The sequence below is a fragment of the Bombina bombina genome, chromosome 3 (genome assembly GCF_027579735.1).
Source record: "Bombina bombina isolate aBomBom1 chromosome 3, aBomBom1.pri, whole genome shotgun sequence".
NCBI lineage: Eukaryota > Metazoa > Chordata > Amphibia > Anura > Bombinatoridae > Bombina > Bombina bombina.
This window is the reverse complement of record NC_069501.1, coordinates 944,961,941-944,975,025: the sequence shown is the minus strand read 5'-3', so window position 1 is coordinate 944,975,025 and position 13,085 is coordinate 944,961,941. Positions and strand designations below refer to the sequence as shown.

General features: G+C 38.1%; 1 protein-coding gene across 1 annotated transcript in view; it reads left to right on the top strand.

The window, feature by feature from the left end:
• The window catches only part of VWA8 (von Willebrand factor A domain containing 8), a 1,436,595-nt gene that overhangs the window by 349,678 nt on the left and 1,073,832 nt on the right, over positions 1-13,085 (top strand). Inside the window, exon 7 of the mRNA XM_053707969.1 lies at positions 9,247-9,411. Within this exon, the coding sequence (XP_053563944.1) occupies positions 9,247-9,411 (165 nt within the window). The remainder of the gene's footprint in view (positions 1-9,246; positions 9,412-13,085) is intronic.

Below are 13,085 nucleotides of genomic sequence, written 5' to 3'. Positions count from 1 at the left end.
GAGCTTTATGGCTTAAATCTTGGAATGCTGATATGGTGTCTAAATCTAGATTATTATCTCTATCTTTTCAGGGTAATAATTTGTTTGGTTCTTAATTGTATTCTATTATCTCCACTATCACTGGGGGTAAGGGAGTTTTTCTGCCCCAAGACAAGAAATCTAAGGGTACATTTAAAGCATCCAATGATTTTTGTTCCTTTCATCAGAATAGAGAACAGAAAACCTTTCCTTCCCCTAAGGCCTCTGACTCTAATTGGAGACCATCTCCGAATTGGAATAAATCCAAGCCTTATAATAAACCAAATCCAGCCCCTATGACTACATGAAGGTGCGTCCCTCAAACCCGTTCTTCTGGTGGGGGGCAGACTAAAGTTATTTCAAGACATTTGGACAGATTCTGTCTAAAATCAGTGGTTTCAGAATATTGTTTCTCAAGGGTATCGAATAAGTTTCAGAATAAGACCTCCCATGGGAAGATTCTTTCTTACTCATGTTCCAACAAACCCTGTGAAGGTTCAGGCTTTTCTGAAGTGTGTTTCAGACCTAGAGTTTTTAGGGGTGATTGTACCAGTTCCTCAGCAGGAACAGGGATTGGGTTTTTATTCAAATCTATTCATTGTTCCAAAGAAGGAAGATTCTTTCAGACCAATTCTGGATATGAAAACTTTAAATCGTTTTGTAAGAGTTCCAACTTTCAAGATGGTGGCTATAAGGACTATTCTGCCTTTTGTTCAGCAAGGTCATTTCATGTCCACAATAGACTTACAGGATGCTTATCTTCACATTCCGATTCATCCAGACCACTATTGTTTTCTGAGATTCTCTTTTCTAGACAAGCATTACCAATTTTTCACTCTTCCATTTGTCCTAGCAAAAGCACCAAGAATTTTCTTGAAGGTTCTCGGTGCCCTTCTATCTGTAATCAGAGAGCAGGGTATTGCGGTGTTTCCTTATTTGGACTAATGTTGTTTCTTCAAAGACATGGTTGGAGGATCAATTTACCAAAGAGTTTCTTGATTCCTCAGACAAAGGTCACCTTCTTAAGTTTCCAGATAGTTTCAGTGTCCATGACTCTTTCTCTAACAGACAAGACACAAATGAAATTGGTCTTAGCTTGTCTAATCCTTCAGTCTCTATCATTCCCTTCAGTGGCTATGTGCATGGAAGTTTTAGGTATCATGATTGCAGCATTGGATGCAATCCCATTTGCTCGTTTTCATATGAGACCTCTACAGCTTTGCATGTTGCACCAGTGGTGCAGGGATTATACATAGATATCACAGTTGATATACTTAAATCCCAACACTCAACTCTCTCTGACTTGGTGGCTAAACCATCACCTTATTGTTCAAGGGGCCTCCTTTGTTTGTCCTTCCTGGACTGTGATCACAACAGATGCAAGTCTTACATGTTGGGGAGCTGTCTGGGGGTCTCTGACAGCACAAGGGGTTTGGAATCCTCAAGAGGCGAGGTTACCAATCAATATTTTAGAACTCCGTGCTATTTTCAGAGCTCTTCAGACTTGGCCTCTGTTGAAGAGAGAACTTTACATTCGTTTTCAAACAGACAATATCACAACAGTGGCATATGTCAATCATCAAGGGGGGATTCGCAGTAGCAATGAAAGAAGTGTCTCTGATACTTTCTTAGGTGGAATCCAACTCTTGTCAAATCTCTGCGATTCATATCCCAGGTGTAGACAATTGGGAAGCGTATTATCTCAGCTGTCATTCTCTACATCTGGGGGAGTGGTCTCTCCATCCAGATTTGTTTTTTCAACTTGTACAGATGTGTGGTCTTCCAGACATAGATCTGATGGCCTCTCGTCTGAACAAGAAACTTCCCAGATACCTTTCCAGGTCCAGGGATCCTCAGGTGGAAATGATGGATGCTCTAGCAGATCCCAGGTTTTACCAACCTGCTTATATTTTTCCGCCTCTGGTTCTTCTTCCAAGGGTTATCTCCAAGATCATAATGGAACAATCTTTTTTTTTTTTTTTTTTTTCTCCCAACCAATGTTTATTAATTTCAAATGGTTTTACATGGTGGAAGTCGCAGCTTCCGGAAAAAATTATACATAGTTAGTTGGTTTTTGCATATAACGGTATACATTCAAGTGTCTAAAACAAAAATTTAACACAAGTAGAAGGTTAAGTTAAAGAAGAAGAGAAGTTAAAGATTAAGAGAGAGGAAAAGAAGGAAAAAGAGAAATGCCTGTTGATCTATTTTATTTATGGAATTTGCGGTCTTAGTAATTTAAAGGTTCAATACACGATTTGTATATGTACCCTGTAATTATAGAGAGAATGCAAAAGAATTTATTGAATTCAGTTTGGTTTGAAAGGGGTGCTAGATCGTGTCTTGAGATAATGCTCCCAAAGGGATGTCATTTCTCCATAAATGTCCATTTTAGCGAATTTTATATAATAATATTCCTCTAATTCGAGGAATTCAGCAACTCTGTTAATCCAAAGTTGTATAGTTGGGATCTCTTTATTCTTCCAATTTCTAGCTAGTAGATATTTTGCGCTATTATTCATTATATAGAAAAGTTTAAGTTCGGGTTTGGGTTTGATTTTGGGAGGTTTACTCAATAACCATATTGTGGGGTCTAATGGAAATTGAATCCTAAGTATTTTTTCTATTTCTCCAATGATTTGTCTCCAGTAATTTTGAACTACATTACACCACCACCACATATGAGCTAAATTTCCATGTCCATGGCCACATCTCCAGCAGCACTTAGATTTTTGGCGATATAATCTGTTTAGCTTAACCGGGGAGAGATACCATCTATGTATTAATTTTAAGTTTTTCTCTTGCATGGAGAGCGAGATTGAAGTTTTTGTAGCGTTTTGAAAAATTAGGGCACTAGTTTTCGGCAATATTATAATTCCTAGCTCTTCTTTGCATCTTTCAAGGAAGGGGGGTATATAGCCAGGCAAATTATTTGTTAGTATATGGTATTTTGAAGAGAGGGTGTGCGATGTACGGGGAATTCGAATACAAAGGCGTTCAAAGTTGGTCAAAGGTCTGACCATGTTGTTGGAGTACTTATGAGTCGTAACGAAATGGTGCACCCGAGTGTATGTGTACCAATTTTGGAAAAGGTCATATCCCTTGGTTATTAATTCTAATTGGGATAATATTTTTTCATTCGATATTAGAAAATGTAGCGGGATATCTCTATAGTATGAATTTGGGGTTTCCCTGGTGAGTTGTGTCTCTAGAGTCAATTCTCCATTATCCAGGATTGAGTTAAGTGGAGATGGTTTAGTTGAAATGAAAGTATGTGTTGTTAGGACAGTATCCCATATTCTAAATGTTTCCGTTATTATTTGCGAGACGGAGTCTGATATTAATTTTGGATGATCCAGTCTCCAGCACAACCTACCCAGGTGCAATGCATTGGACATGGTATGTTCTAATTAAACCCATCTTTTATGTTCGTAATGAATGCACCAATCAGTAATTCTTTGTAAAAAGATGGCCTGACGATATTTTATTAAATTAGGGACGCCTAGTCCTCCTCGAGTTTTTGGAGTTTGCATAATTTTACTATTTATCCTAGGGGGACGTTTACGCCATACAAAGTCACCAAAGGCCTTTTGGATATTAGGAATGTAGTTTTTAGGGAGTGGGATTGGTAGAGTTTGTAGAATATACAGAAGTCTAGGAAAGACATTCATTTTTAGGACATTTATCCTACCCATCCAAGATAATTTCTTAGAAAGCCACGAGGACAAGTCTCTTATTATAGTGTTTTGAATTGGTAGATAGTTTAGGTTAAAGGTCTCTTCCATGGAAGTGGTTAATTCTATTCCCAGATAGGTTAGGGATTGGGATTGCCATGTAAATGGGATTAGTGCTTTGACTCTTTCTCTAGCGGGGATATCTAGGTTGATATTCAAGACTTCAGATTTAGAAGTATTTATTGCGAAGTTGGACAGCTTTTGGAGGGTATGGAATTCTTGCATTAGATTGGGTAGCGAAATCTCCGGGTCCGTGACAGAGAACAAAATGTCATCCGCGAAAAGGGACATAACATATTTTTTTGACCCGACTTGAACACCGCTAATTAAGGGGTTTTGTCTAATTTTAGTTGCCAGTGTTTCTATAAAACACCAAACAATAGGGGAGATAGGGGGCATCCTTGACGAGTGCCGTTAGTTATTGTAAACAATTTAGTGAGTGTGCCATTGATTAACAACTTAGCATTTGGGTGGGAATATAAAGCAAAAATCCTATTTATAATTTTGGGTCCAAGGCCCATCTTAACTAGGGTAGCTCTGAGAAAGTCCCATCCAACACGGTCAAAGGCCTTCTCTGCGTCTATGGATAGGAGTATCCCAGGGATCTCTCTATCCTGCATGTACTGGATTAAATGGGGGGCCCTGACCGTGTTGTCTTTTGCCTCTCTTTTGGGGACAAAGCCCACTTGATCCTGGTGTATCAGATCTGGGAGGATTAAATTTAATCTATTTGCTATTACTTTCGCATAAATCTTCACATCTGTATTTATTAATGATATTGGGCGGAAATGCGATGGGTCATAATGGAACAATCTTATGTATTTCTGATAGCACCAGCATGGCCTCACAGGTTTTGGTATGCGGACCTTGTCCGAATGTCCACTTGTTAGCCTTGGTCACTTCCTATAAGACCAGACCTTCTGTCTCTTGGCCCAGTTTTCCATCCGGATCTCAAATCTCTAAATTTGAAGGCATGGAAATTGAACGCTTAGTTCTTAGTCATAGAGGTTTCTCTGACTTATTAATTAACACTATGATACAGGCTCGTAAGTCTGTTTCAAGGAAGATTTATCATAGGGTTTGGAAAACCCATATTTCATGGTGTTCCACTCATGATTATTCTTGGCATTCTTTTAGAATTCCTAGGATTCTACAGTTTCTTAAGGATGGTTTGGATAAAGGTTTGTCTGCAAATACTTTAAAAGGACAACTCTCTGCTCTTTCTGTCTTATTTCATAGAAAGATTGCTAAGCTTCCTAATATTCACTGTTTTGTTCAGGCTTTGATTCATATCAAACCTGTTATTTAATCAGTTTCTCCTCTTTGGTGTCTCAATTTGGTTTTAAAGATTTTGCAGGCTCCTCTTTTTGAGCCTATGCATTCTTTGGATATTAAACTACTTTTTTTGGAAAGTGTTATTTCTTTTGGCTATCTCTTCTGCTAGAAGAGTTTCTGAATTGTCTGCTCTCTCTTGTGAGTCTCCTTATCTGATTTTTCATCCAGATAAAGCTGTTTTGCGGACTTCGTCTAAATTTTTACCTAAAGTTGTGAATTCTAACAACTTCAATAGGGAAATTATTGTTCCTTCCGTGTGTCCTAATCCTAAGAATATTCTTGAAAAGTCTTTACATTCTTTGGATGTGGTAAGAGCTTTGAAATATTATGTTGAGGCTACTAAAGATTTCAGAAAGACTTTTAGTCTATTTGTTATTTTTTCTGGTTCCAGAAAAGGTCAGAAAGCCTCTGCCCTTTCCTTGGCATCTTGGTTGAAGCTTTTGATTCACAAAGCTTATTTGGAGGCGGGGCAGTCTCCGCCTCAGTGAATTACAGCTCATTGTACTACATCAGTCGCCACTTCTTGGACTTTCAAGAATGAAGCTTCAGTTGATCAAATTTGCAAAGCAGCAACTTGGTCTTCTTTGCATACATTTACTAAATTTTACCATTTTAATGTATTTGTTTCTTCGGAAGCAGCCTTTGGTAGAAAGGTTCTTCAGGCAGATGTCTCAGTTTGATTCTAGTGCCTATGATTTGATGTTTTAATTTTTTTTTAAGAAAACTAAATTATTTTTTGGATTATCCCTCCCTCTCTAGTGACTCGTGAACTTCCACATCTTGGGTATTATATCCCATAAGTCACTAGCTCATGGACTCTCGCCACCTATATGAAAGAAAACATAATTTATGTAAGAACTTACCTGATAAATTCATGAGACCCACCCAATTTTTGGGGGGTTATAATTTTTTTTATATAAAGCACTTTATCCTGTTCCTCTTTTTTATGCTTTTACTCCTTTTTACACCTCACTAACTTGGTATACGTTAAACTGAGGTATGAGTGAGGTGGGAGGTATATTTATAGGCATTTGAGGTTTGGGAAACTTTGCCCCCTCCTGGTAGGAATGTATTTCCCATAGGTTACTAGCTCATGGACTCTTACCACCATGAAAGAAATTAATTTATCAGGTAAGTTCTTAAATAAATAATGTTTTCTATTAGAAATTTAGTGCAGAGTCCTGCAGTGTGCACTATTATGCACTACTGCGGAATTATTTGGAACTTTACAGATATACTGGTACAGGCACCCTGTCAGCAGCAGCTGATTTGCCGGCACAGTTGGAAAATCAAAATACAAAAGAGATCCTTAACTCCTCAGACTAGGGTATCATTCCTGAGGTCTATAATAGATTCAGTGTAAATGAGACAGAAAGTTTCTGGCAAAACAATGCAGGCTCAAGCGCTAAAGGGTGTATGTTCTTCTATCAGTCAATCATCTTCAGTGGTTTAAAGCATGGACTTGGTGGGCCTTATGGTAGCAACTTCAGATGCAGTTCCACTTGCCAGTTTCCATCAGCATTCTTTTTAAATGAGAATATTTCATTAATAGAATATTGATTACAAGGATCTGTCTCACACAATCCTGTTGAACTACAAGACAAAGCAGTCTATGACCTGGTGGCTGACTCACTAATCTCTCTCCCAGTGGGCCTCTTTTCTCTGTCCAATGTGTGTGAAAGTCACATCAGACACCTGTTTGACAGGGGTCCCAGAGGGCACATGGAGTTTGGTCTCCTTGGGAGGTGAGATTACCAATAAATATTCTTGAACTCTGCCCAATTTTCAGAGCTCTCCAGATGTGGTCCAGCCACAAGCAGGAATCCTTTCTAAGATTCAAATAAAAAAAAAAATTAAAGCAATTATCAAGCGGAATTTGCAGTTCCTTGGTGAAGAAAGAAGTAGCCCGCATTATCATTTGGGCATAACACAATCTTTCCATGATTTCAGCTATTCACATCCTGGGATTGAATTGGGAAGTGGTCTTTCTCAGCTGCCAGTAACTTGCCCTGTTATTGTGCCAAGTTTTAAGATCGCCAGGCGGATCACATACATGCCTTAGAAGTTCCCTGGCTGTTCAATCTGCTTTACATCTTCCCTACATTTGTTTTGCTATCCAGGGAATAGCCAGTATCAAACAGGAACGAGCTTCAGTCATTCTGATTTTTCTGATTTAAATGCCCTCCCAGAAAGGACCTTCTTTCGTGAGACTCCTTCTTTCATCAGGATCTCAAAGTCTGACAGCATGGTGATCAAACACCTAGTTCTGGCCCAAAGAAAGCTATTTGCTTAGGTTATTATTACTCACAAAGTTTGGAAAACCTTTATATCCTGGTGTACTGCTAATAGATACTGTTGACTCTCTTTTCATATTTCTAGAGAGCTACATTTCCTACAAGATGATCTGGAAAAAGGCTTATCTCTCACTCCTCTTAGGGTCAGATTTTGGCTGATTTGTGTTGTATAAAAAAGATTGCTAAACTTCCTGATGTTCAGGCCTTGATCCGAACAGACCATTTATTATAAACCAGCTTCTTCCCCATTGAAACTTAATCTAGTTTTAAGGGTCCTTCAGGCTCTTCCATTTACACCTATGCATGGTCTTGACATTCAACTGTTGTATAGGAAGGTTCTATTTCTCTTTCTTTAGTCAGAAAAGTGTTTGAGCTTTCAGATTTATCATACTGCTCCTTTTCTTTTTATCAGGATAAGGCAGTTCTAAGACCAAAGTACTCCTTTCTTCTTAAGATAGTGTCATCAAATAATATGAATCATGAAATTGTGGTTCCATCATTTGTCCATCTCCCAAAAATTAACCTGGATGTTGTGAGACAATTAACATTTTTTAAGCTACAAAATATTTCAGAAATTCCTCTTAGTTTTTTAATTTATTTTTCCGGACCTCACAAGGGTCAGAAAACTACGGAAAAGCTGCTTGGCTCAAGGTCTTGATTCGCAAGGCATACCTGGTTGCAGGAAAGACTCCCCCTGAGTGCATTACTGCTCATTCCACTAGAGCAGTTGCCACATCTGGGCCTTCAGGAACGATGCTTCCATTGAACAAATTTGTAAAATAGCTATTTGGCCTTACTTACATACTTTCACCAAATTTGGCTACTTTGACCTGTATAACCTCTTCAGGCACTGCTTTTTGTAGAAAAGTTCTGCAGGCCGCTGTGCCTGTTCAGTAACATACCTGTCTTAACTGTTAACCCGACTTATATCATGGTGGTCTTGTGGACATCACTGCTTGGTTATTGGATCCTACATGTGATGGCTTGTGTACTCGCACCATCTTATGAAAGACAGCAAAATGTATACATACCTGATAAATGTATTTCTTTCATGATGGTTAAAGTTTTGTACAGTTGACTGCAGTACCAGTTTGCACTTCACTTGCCCTGCTTTATCTTTCCTGCTTTTTTTGTTTTACTCCATTCGCCTAGCCATATGTATGCCTGAGATGTACATGGCAGTGGGAGAAATTAAAATCTTTAGTATGTTGGCTGTTTTTTACCTCATCCTAGTGTGCTGAAGTTTAATCCCCACATAAGATGGATTGCAGACTGTCACCATTATGAAAGTAATTCATTTATAAGACAAGCAAAAATGTTTTCTATCACTATTTGATTAATAATCACATTTGTTTTCTTTGTGTTTTTCATAGTAGGATTTCAATTTATCTGAGTATTTGCTATTTTTGTCTTCCCTTGTGCACCACTTAAACATTTTTATGGAATTCAGTACTATTTGGAGAAGATTATAAATCTAATTCAAACATTATTTGTCTTTACTTTTTACTTATGTTAACTGCAATGACTAGTCTCCATGGTAACAGATTATAGAAGTGTTAGCAAAAAGTAGCAACATTAATTTTCTGTCATGCAACATCTCATAAATAAATTGTGACAAATACTCTGGTTGCTTTTTGATGTACCAAAGAGAATTTGCTGCAGCTGGGAAATGGATTTTAATAGTTTCTGACATTGCATGGATGAGAGAAATTTTCTAGACTTCGCTAAATACACAAAAACAAAGTTTGTGAGCTGAATACGGCTCTGTATGCTTTGTATTGACTAAGCATAGTTGTTTCTTTCAAATATATTTATTCAGTGACATTGACAATTAAGTACTAATTTTTATATTTATTTTGTTTTAGGAGCATAGCAAGAATGAACTAGATCAATGGAAGATTGTACGTGTCAGCGAAGATTTCCGAGTCATAGCTTTAGGGCTGCCAATACCTAAGTACACTGGTAATCCACTGGATCCACCACTACGTTCCAGATTCCAAGCCAGGGATATTTATTATCTCCCTTTTAAGGTTAGACTTAAACGATATATACATTAATATTTTTAGATATTTAGAAGTTTTTATTTATCTAGTTTGCTGAAACAACTTGCTTCATATGTGACTATTCTTCTTGCTCTGCTTACTGTTCATTCCCTCTAAGAAGTTAACAAGGACTGAAAAAAAGAACTCATGCACTTATGATTTTTTAATGTTGATTTCTGTGTCTATCAATCAATCAATCAATCATATCCCTGTCCACTAGGAGGAGGCAATATACCCCTTCATACCGAAGCTTTGAACTTTCCCACCCTCCCACAATCCCTCAGTAATTTTTGCCTAATTGATGGAGTGAGATGAAATATTAAAATGTGCTAGTGTACAAGATACAGAAGGAGATTCTCTAACCTACTTGGGACCCTATTTCCTCCTCAGAGAGCCTACAAACAGGATAGAGGGGTAGACAGACGTTTTCAGCCAGGCAGTAAAAAATCTTCTAGTGAGAAGATGTCACAGGGCTCCCAAGTGAAATGTGGGCATGCCTGCCAATCCCCTAGTCTACAAAGTGCTGCACCTTGTATGCTGGTGCTGTGCCCCTAGGTGAAAAGTGGATTAATTCACCAGTCACCTTGCTTAGTGTGGCCACTCTTTGGCACCATGCTTGCACTGCCTTGGACGGGCTCGTCTACTGGATACATTCTGATGAAACTGAGGTAAGTACAGGATGCAGGAGCTGTCAGGTAAGCACAAATGCTCAGCTACTTCTGATTTAATGACTACTATGCCTTCACCTGCCAAACGCAGACGCTTACATGGTACAAGTGGTGATCATTCTCAGACCTTTAGCTTTTCTAGGATTTCTCTGACTCAAGGGGTACATTTGTATATGATAATTCTTCTGAGAATGAATGATCAGATACTCACAACTCTCTCTCTAACATAAAGGCAGAGACGGTTTTTCTGCAGGAAGTTTACATGCTTTGGAGGTGTATGACCCGCCTACTTAATAATAAAACATTATAATAATCAGCCTGTTTTAAGAATTGAAATATTCTTTAAGGCGACTTCTAAACAGCCTCCTACCTGCTGCCCTGTTCTGGACTCAGTTGCTGATATAATTTCTATGGAATGGAACAAAGCAGGTGTTCCCTTTGTTCCATCTGCACATTTTAAAAATATATTTTCTCTCCCTTTTGTTAAACTAGAGATTTAAGAAACAGTTCCTAAAGTGGAAGGGGTAATATTTTACTATTGCTTTAGGAGTAAGTACCTCTTTCAAAGTCCTATGGACAGAAAATTGTAAGGTTTTCAAAGAGGGTTCAGGTTTTGTGTTTAAACTAGTGGTCAGTGTAGCACCAGCTATAGTAGTGTGGTTTTACAACCTTTCTGAACTGATTTCTTATAAAGCATCCTTGGAAGAGATCCAGGATCACTTGTACCTATTAAGGACAGCAAATAGCTTAATTTATGAACCAAAATTTTAACTAATTTAAAGAATTTAGGAATTTATATTAATTTTATGGTTTTGTATATGCATTTTATTGGGGTTTTATTTTAAAGAATATTTTTTAAATATATTGTATTATAACCCGGCCATATACTGACAATACCATTCATACTATTATTCTTTTAGTGCCTACATATTCCTATTCACAGGGATCATTTCAGATTCCTTAGATTAGCCTTTCTCAACAGGCATTATCAATTTGTGGTAGCTTTCCAGAGTGCTTACCAAAGTCCTAGGAACCCTTTTGTCTGTGGTGGAAGCTCAGGGAATATCTGTAGTTCCTTATCTTATTGACATTCTGTTACAGGCTCAGTTGAAGAATCAATCTACCAAGAGTTGCCGAACACCTAAATCTCGTGTTTCCTTTCTGGTAGCCATCATCAACTCAGTGTTGATGCATCTGTCTTTAACGGAGCAATGCAGACTCAAATTACAGAGAGCCAGCTTTCTCCTTCAACACAATCCGATTCCTACTGTTGCTCAATGCATGGAAGTAGTTTATCTAATAATAGCTGCCTCAAAGGATCTCTTTAGATACCATGATCACTCAGTGGCAGACTCACAGTTTCATAATTCAAGGAAGCATCCTTCAAACGCACAGTTTGAATGGTTATGCAGAGGTCTTGGGGTCCCTGAGAGCGCAGGGAGTTTTGTCTCTTTGGGGAGACGAGGTTACCATTAATCATCCTAATTTTCTGTGCCATCTTCAGGGCTCTTTAGAGTTGGCCCTACATCAGATTGGAGTCTTTCCTTCAATTCCAATCAGAAAGCATTACTGGAGTTACATACATAAATCACCAGGGAGGAACTCATAGTTCCTTAGCAATAGACTCTTAATTCAATGACCTGGCAATTGAACGCCTAGTCCTGTCTCAATGAGGTTTTTCTAATAAGTCGATTGATACCTTAATACAGGCTAGAAAGCCTGTCACCGGGTGTAAATACCATCAATTTTAGATAATCTTTATTTCATGTTGTACAAGACAGAAATAACATTGGAATTCCATTACAGTTGCTAGAATTCTTGAATTTCTTCAGGATGGCTTAGTGAAAGGTTTATCAGCCATTTTTCTTAAGGGTCAGATTTGTGCTTACCTTTTTTTATACTAGAACACGATTACCAAGATACCTGATATTCAGACATTTTTACAGGCTTTAGTCAGGATAAGACTGATTATTTATTCAGTTACTCCTCCTTGTAATCTTAATTTGGTCTTGAGGGTCCTTCAAACCTTTTTATCTTGGAAGGTTTTTTTTCTCTTGGCCATTTCTTCAGCTTTATCCTGTAAAACTCTTTTTCTTTTTCATTCATCATGACAATGCAGTCCCTTGAACTATTTTTCTTCCAAAGGAATTGTAGTTCCCTCTTTATGCCCAGATGCTAACAATTCTAAGGAGTGCCTTCTCCACAATCTTAATGTTGTGAGGGCATTAAAGTTTTATGTGGAAACCATACAATAGTTTTGACTCTCTTCTTTGTTTTGTGAAATTTTCTGGTCTTTGCAGTGGACCTCTTCCTTGTTTCCTTTAGCTTCTTAACTCAAAAGTTGAATTTTCCAAGACATATTTTGTCGGAGGGAAAACTCTCTCTGAATGTATTACTGCTCATTCCACTAGGGCAGAAGCTACTTGGACTTTTTGTCATGAAACTTCCATAGATGACATTTGCAAGGCGGCTTCATGGTCTTTTTTCCAAATTTTACCATTTTAATGTTTATGCCTCTTCTGGGGCAACTTTTGGCAGCAAAGTAGTGCAGGCCGCAGCGCCTGATCAGTAACATTCCTGCCTTAACTGTATTGTACTCTCATGAGCATGGTGGTATCGCGTGGACTTTACTGCTTGGGTATAAGATCCCACATGTTATGATCTTGTTGACTTTTACGATCTTATGGAAGAAAACAAAATTGATAACATTTCTTAAATGATGGTGCGAGTCCATGAGCCCTGCCCATCTTTGTGTATAGTTGACTTCTTTTGTACTTCATTTGACTTTCTTGCTTTATAGTTATCCTTCCATCTTCTTGGCCATATGTATGACTAAGGGATTATAGAGTGGGAGAATTCAAAGCTCTCATATGTAGGGGTGTTTTGCTTCTTCCTAGTGGAGTGTTATCCCGCATGTGATAATCTCATAGACTGTCACCATCATTATTAAGGTTACCAACGACCTACTTACAGCAAAATCAAAAGGCCAGTTCT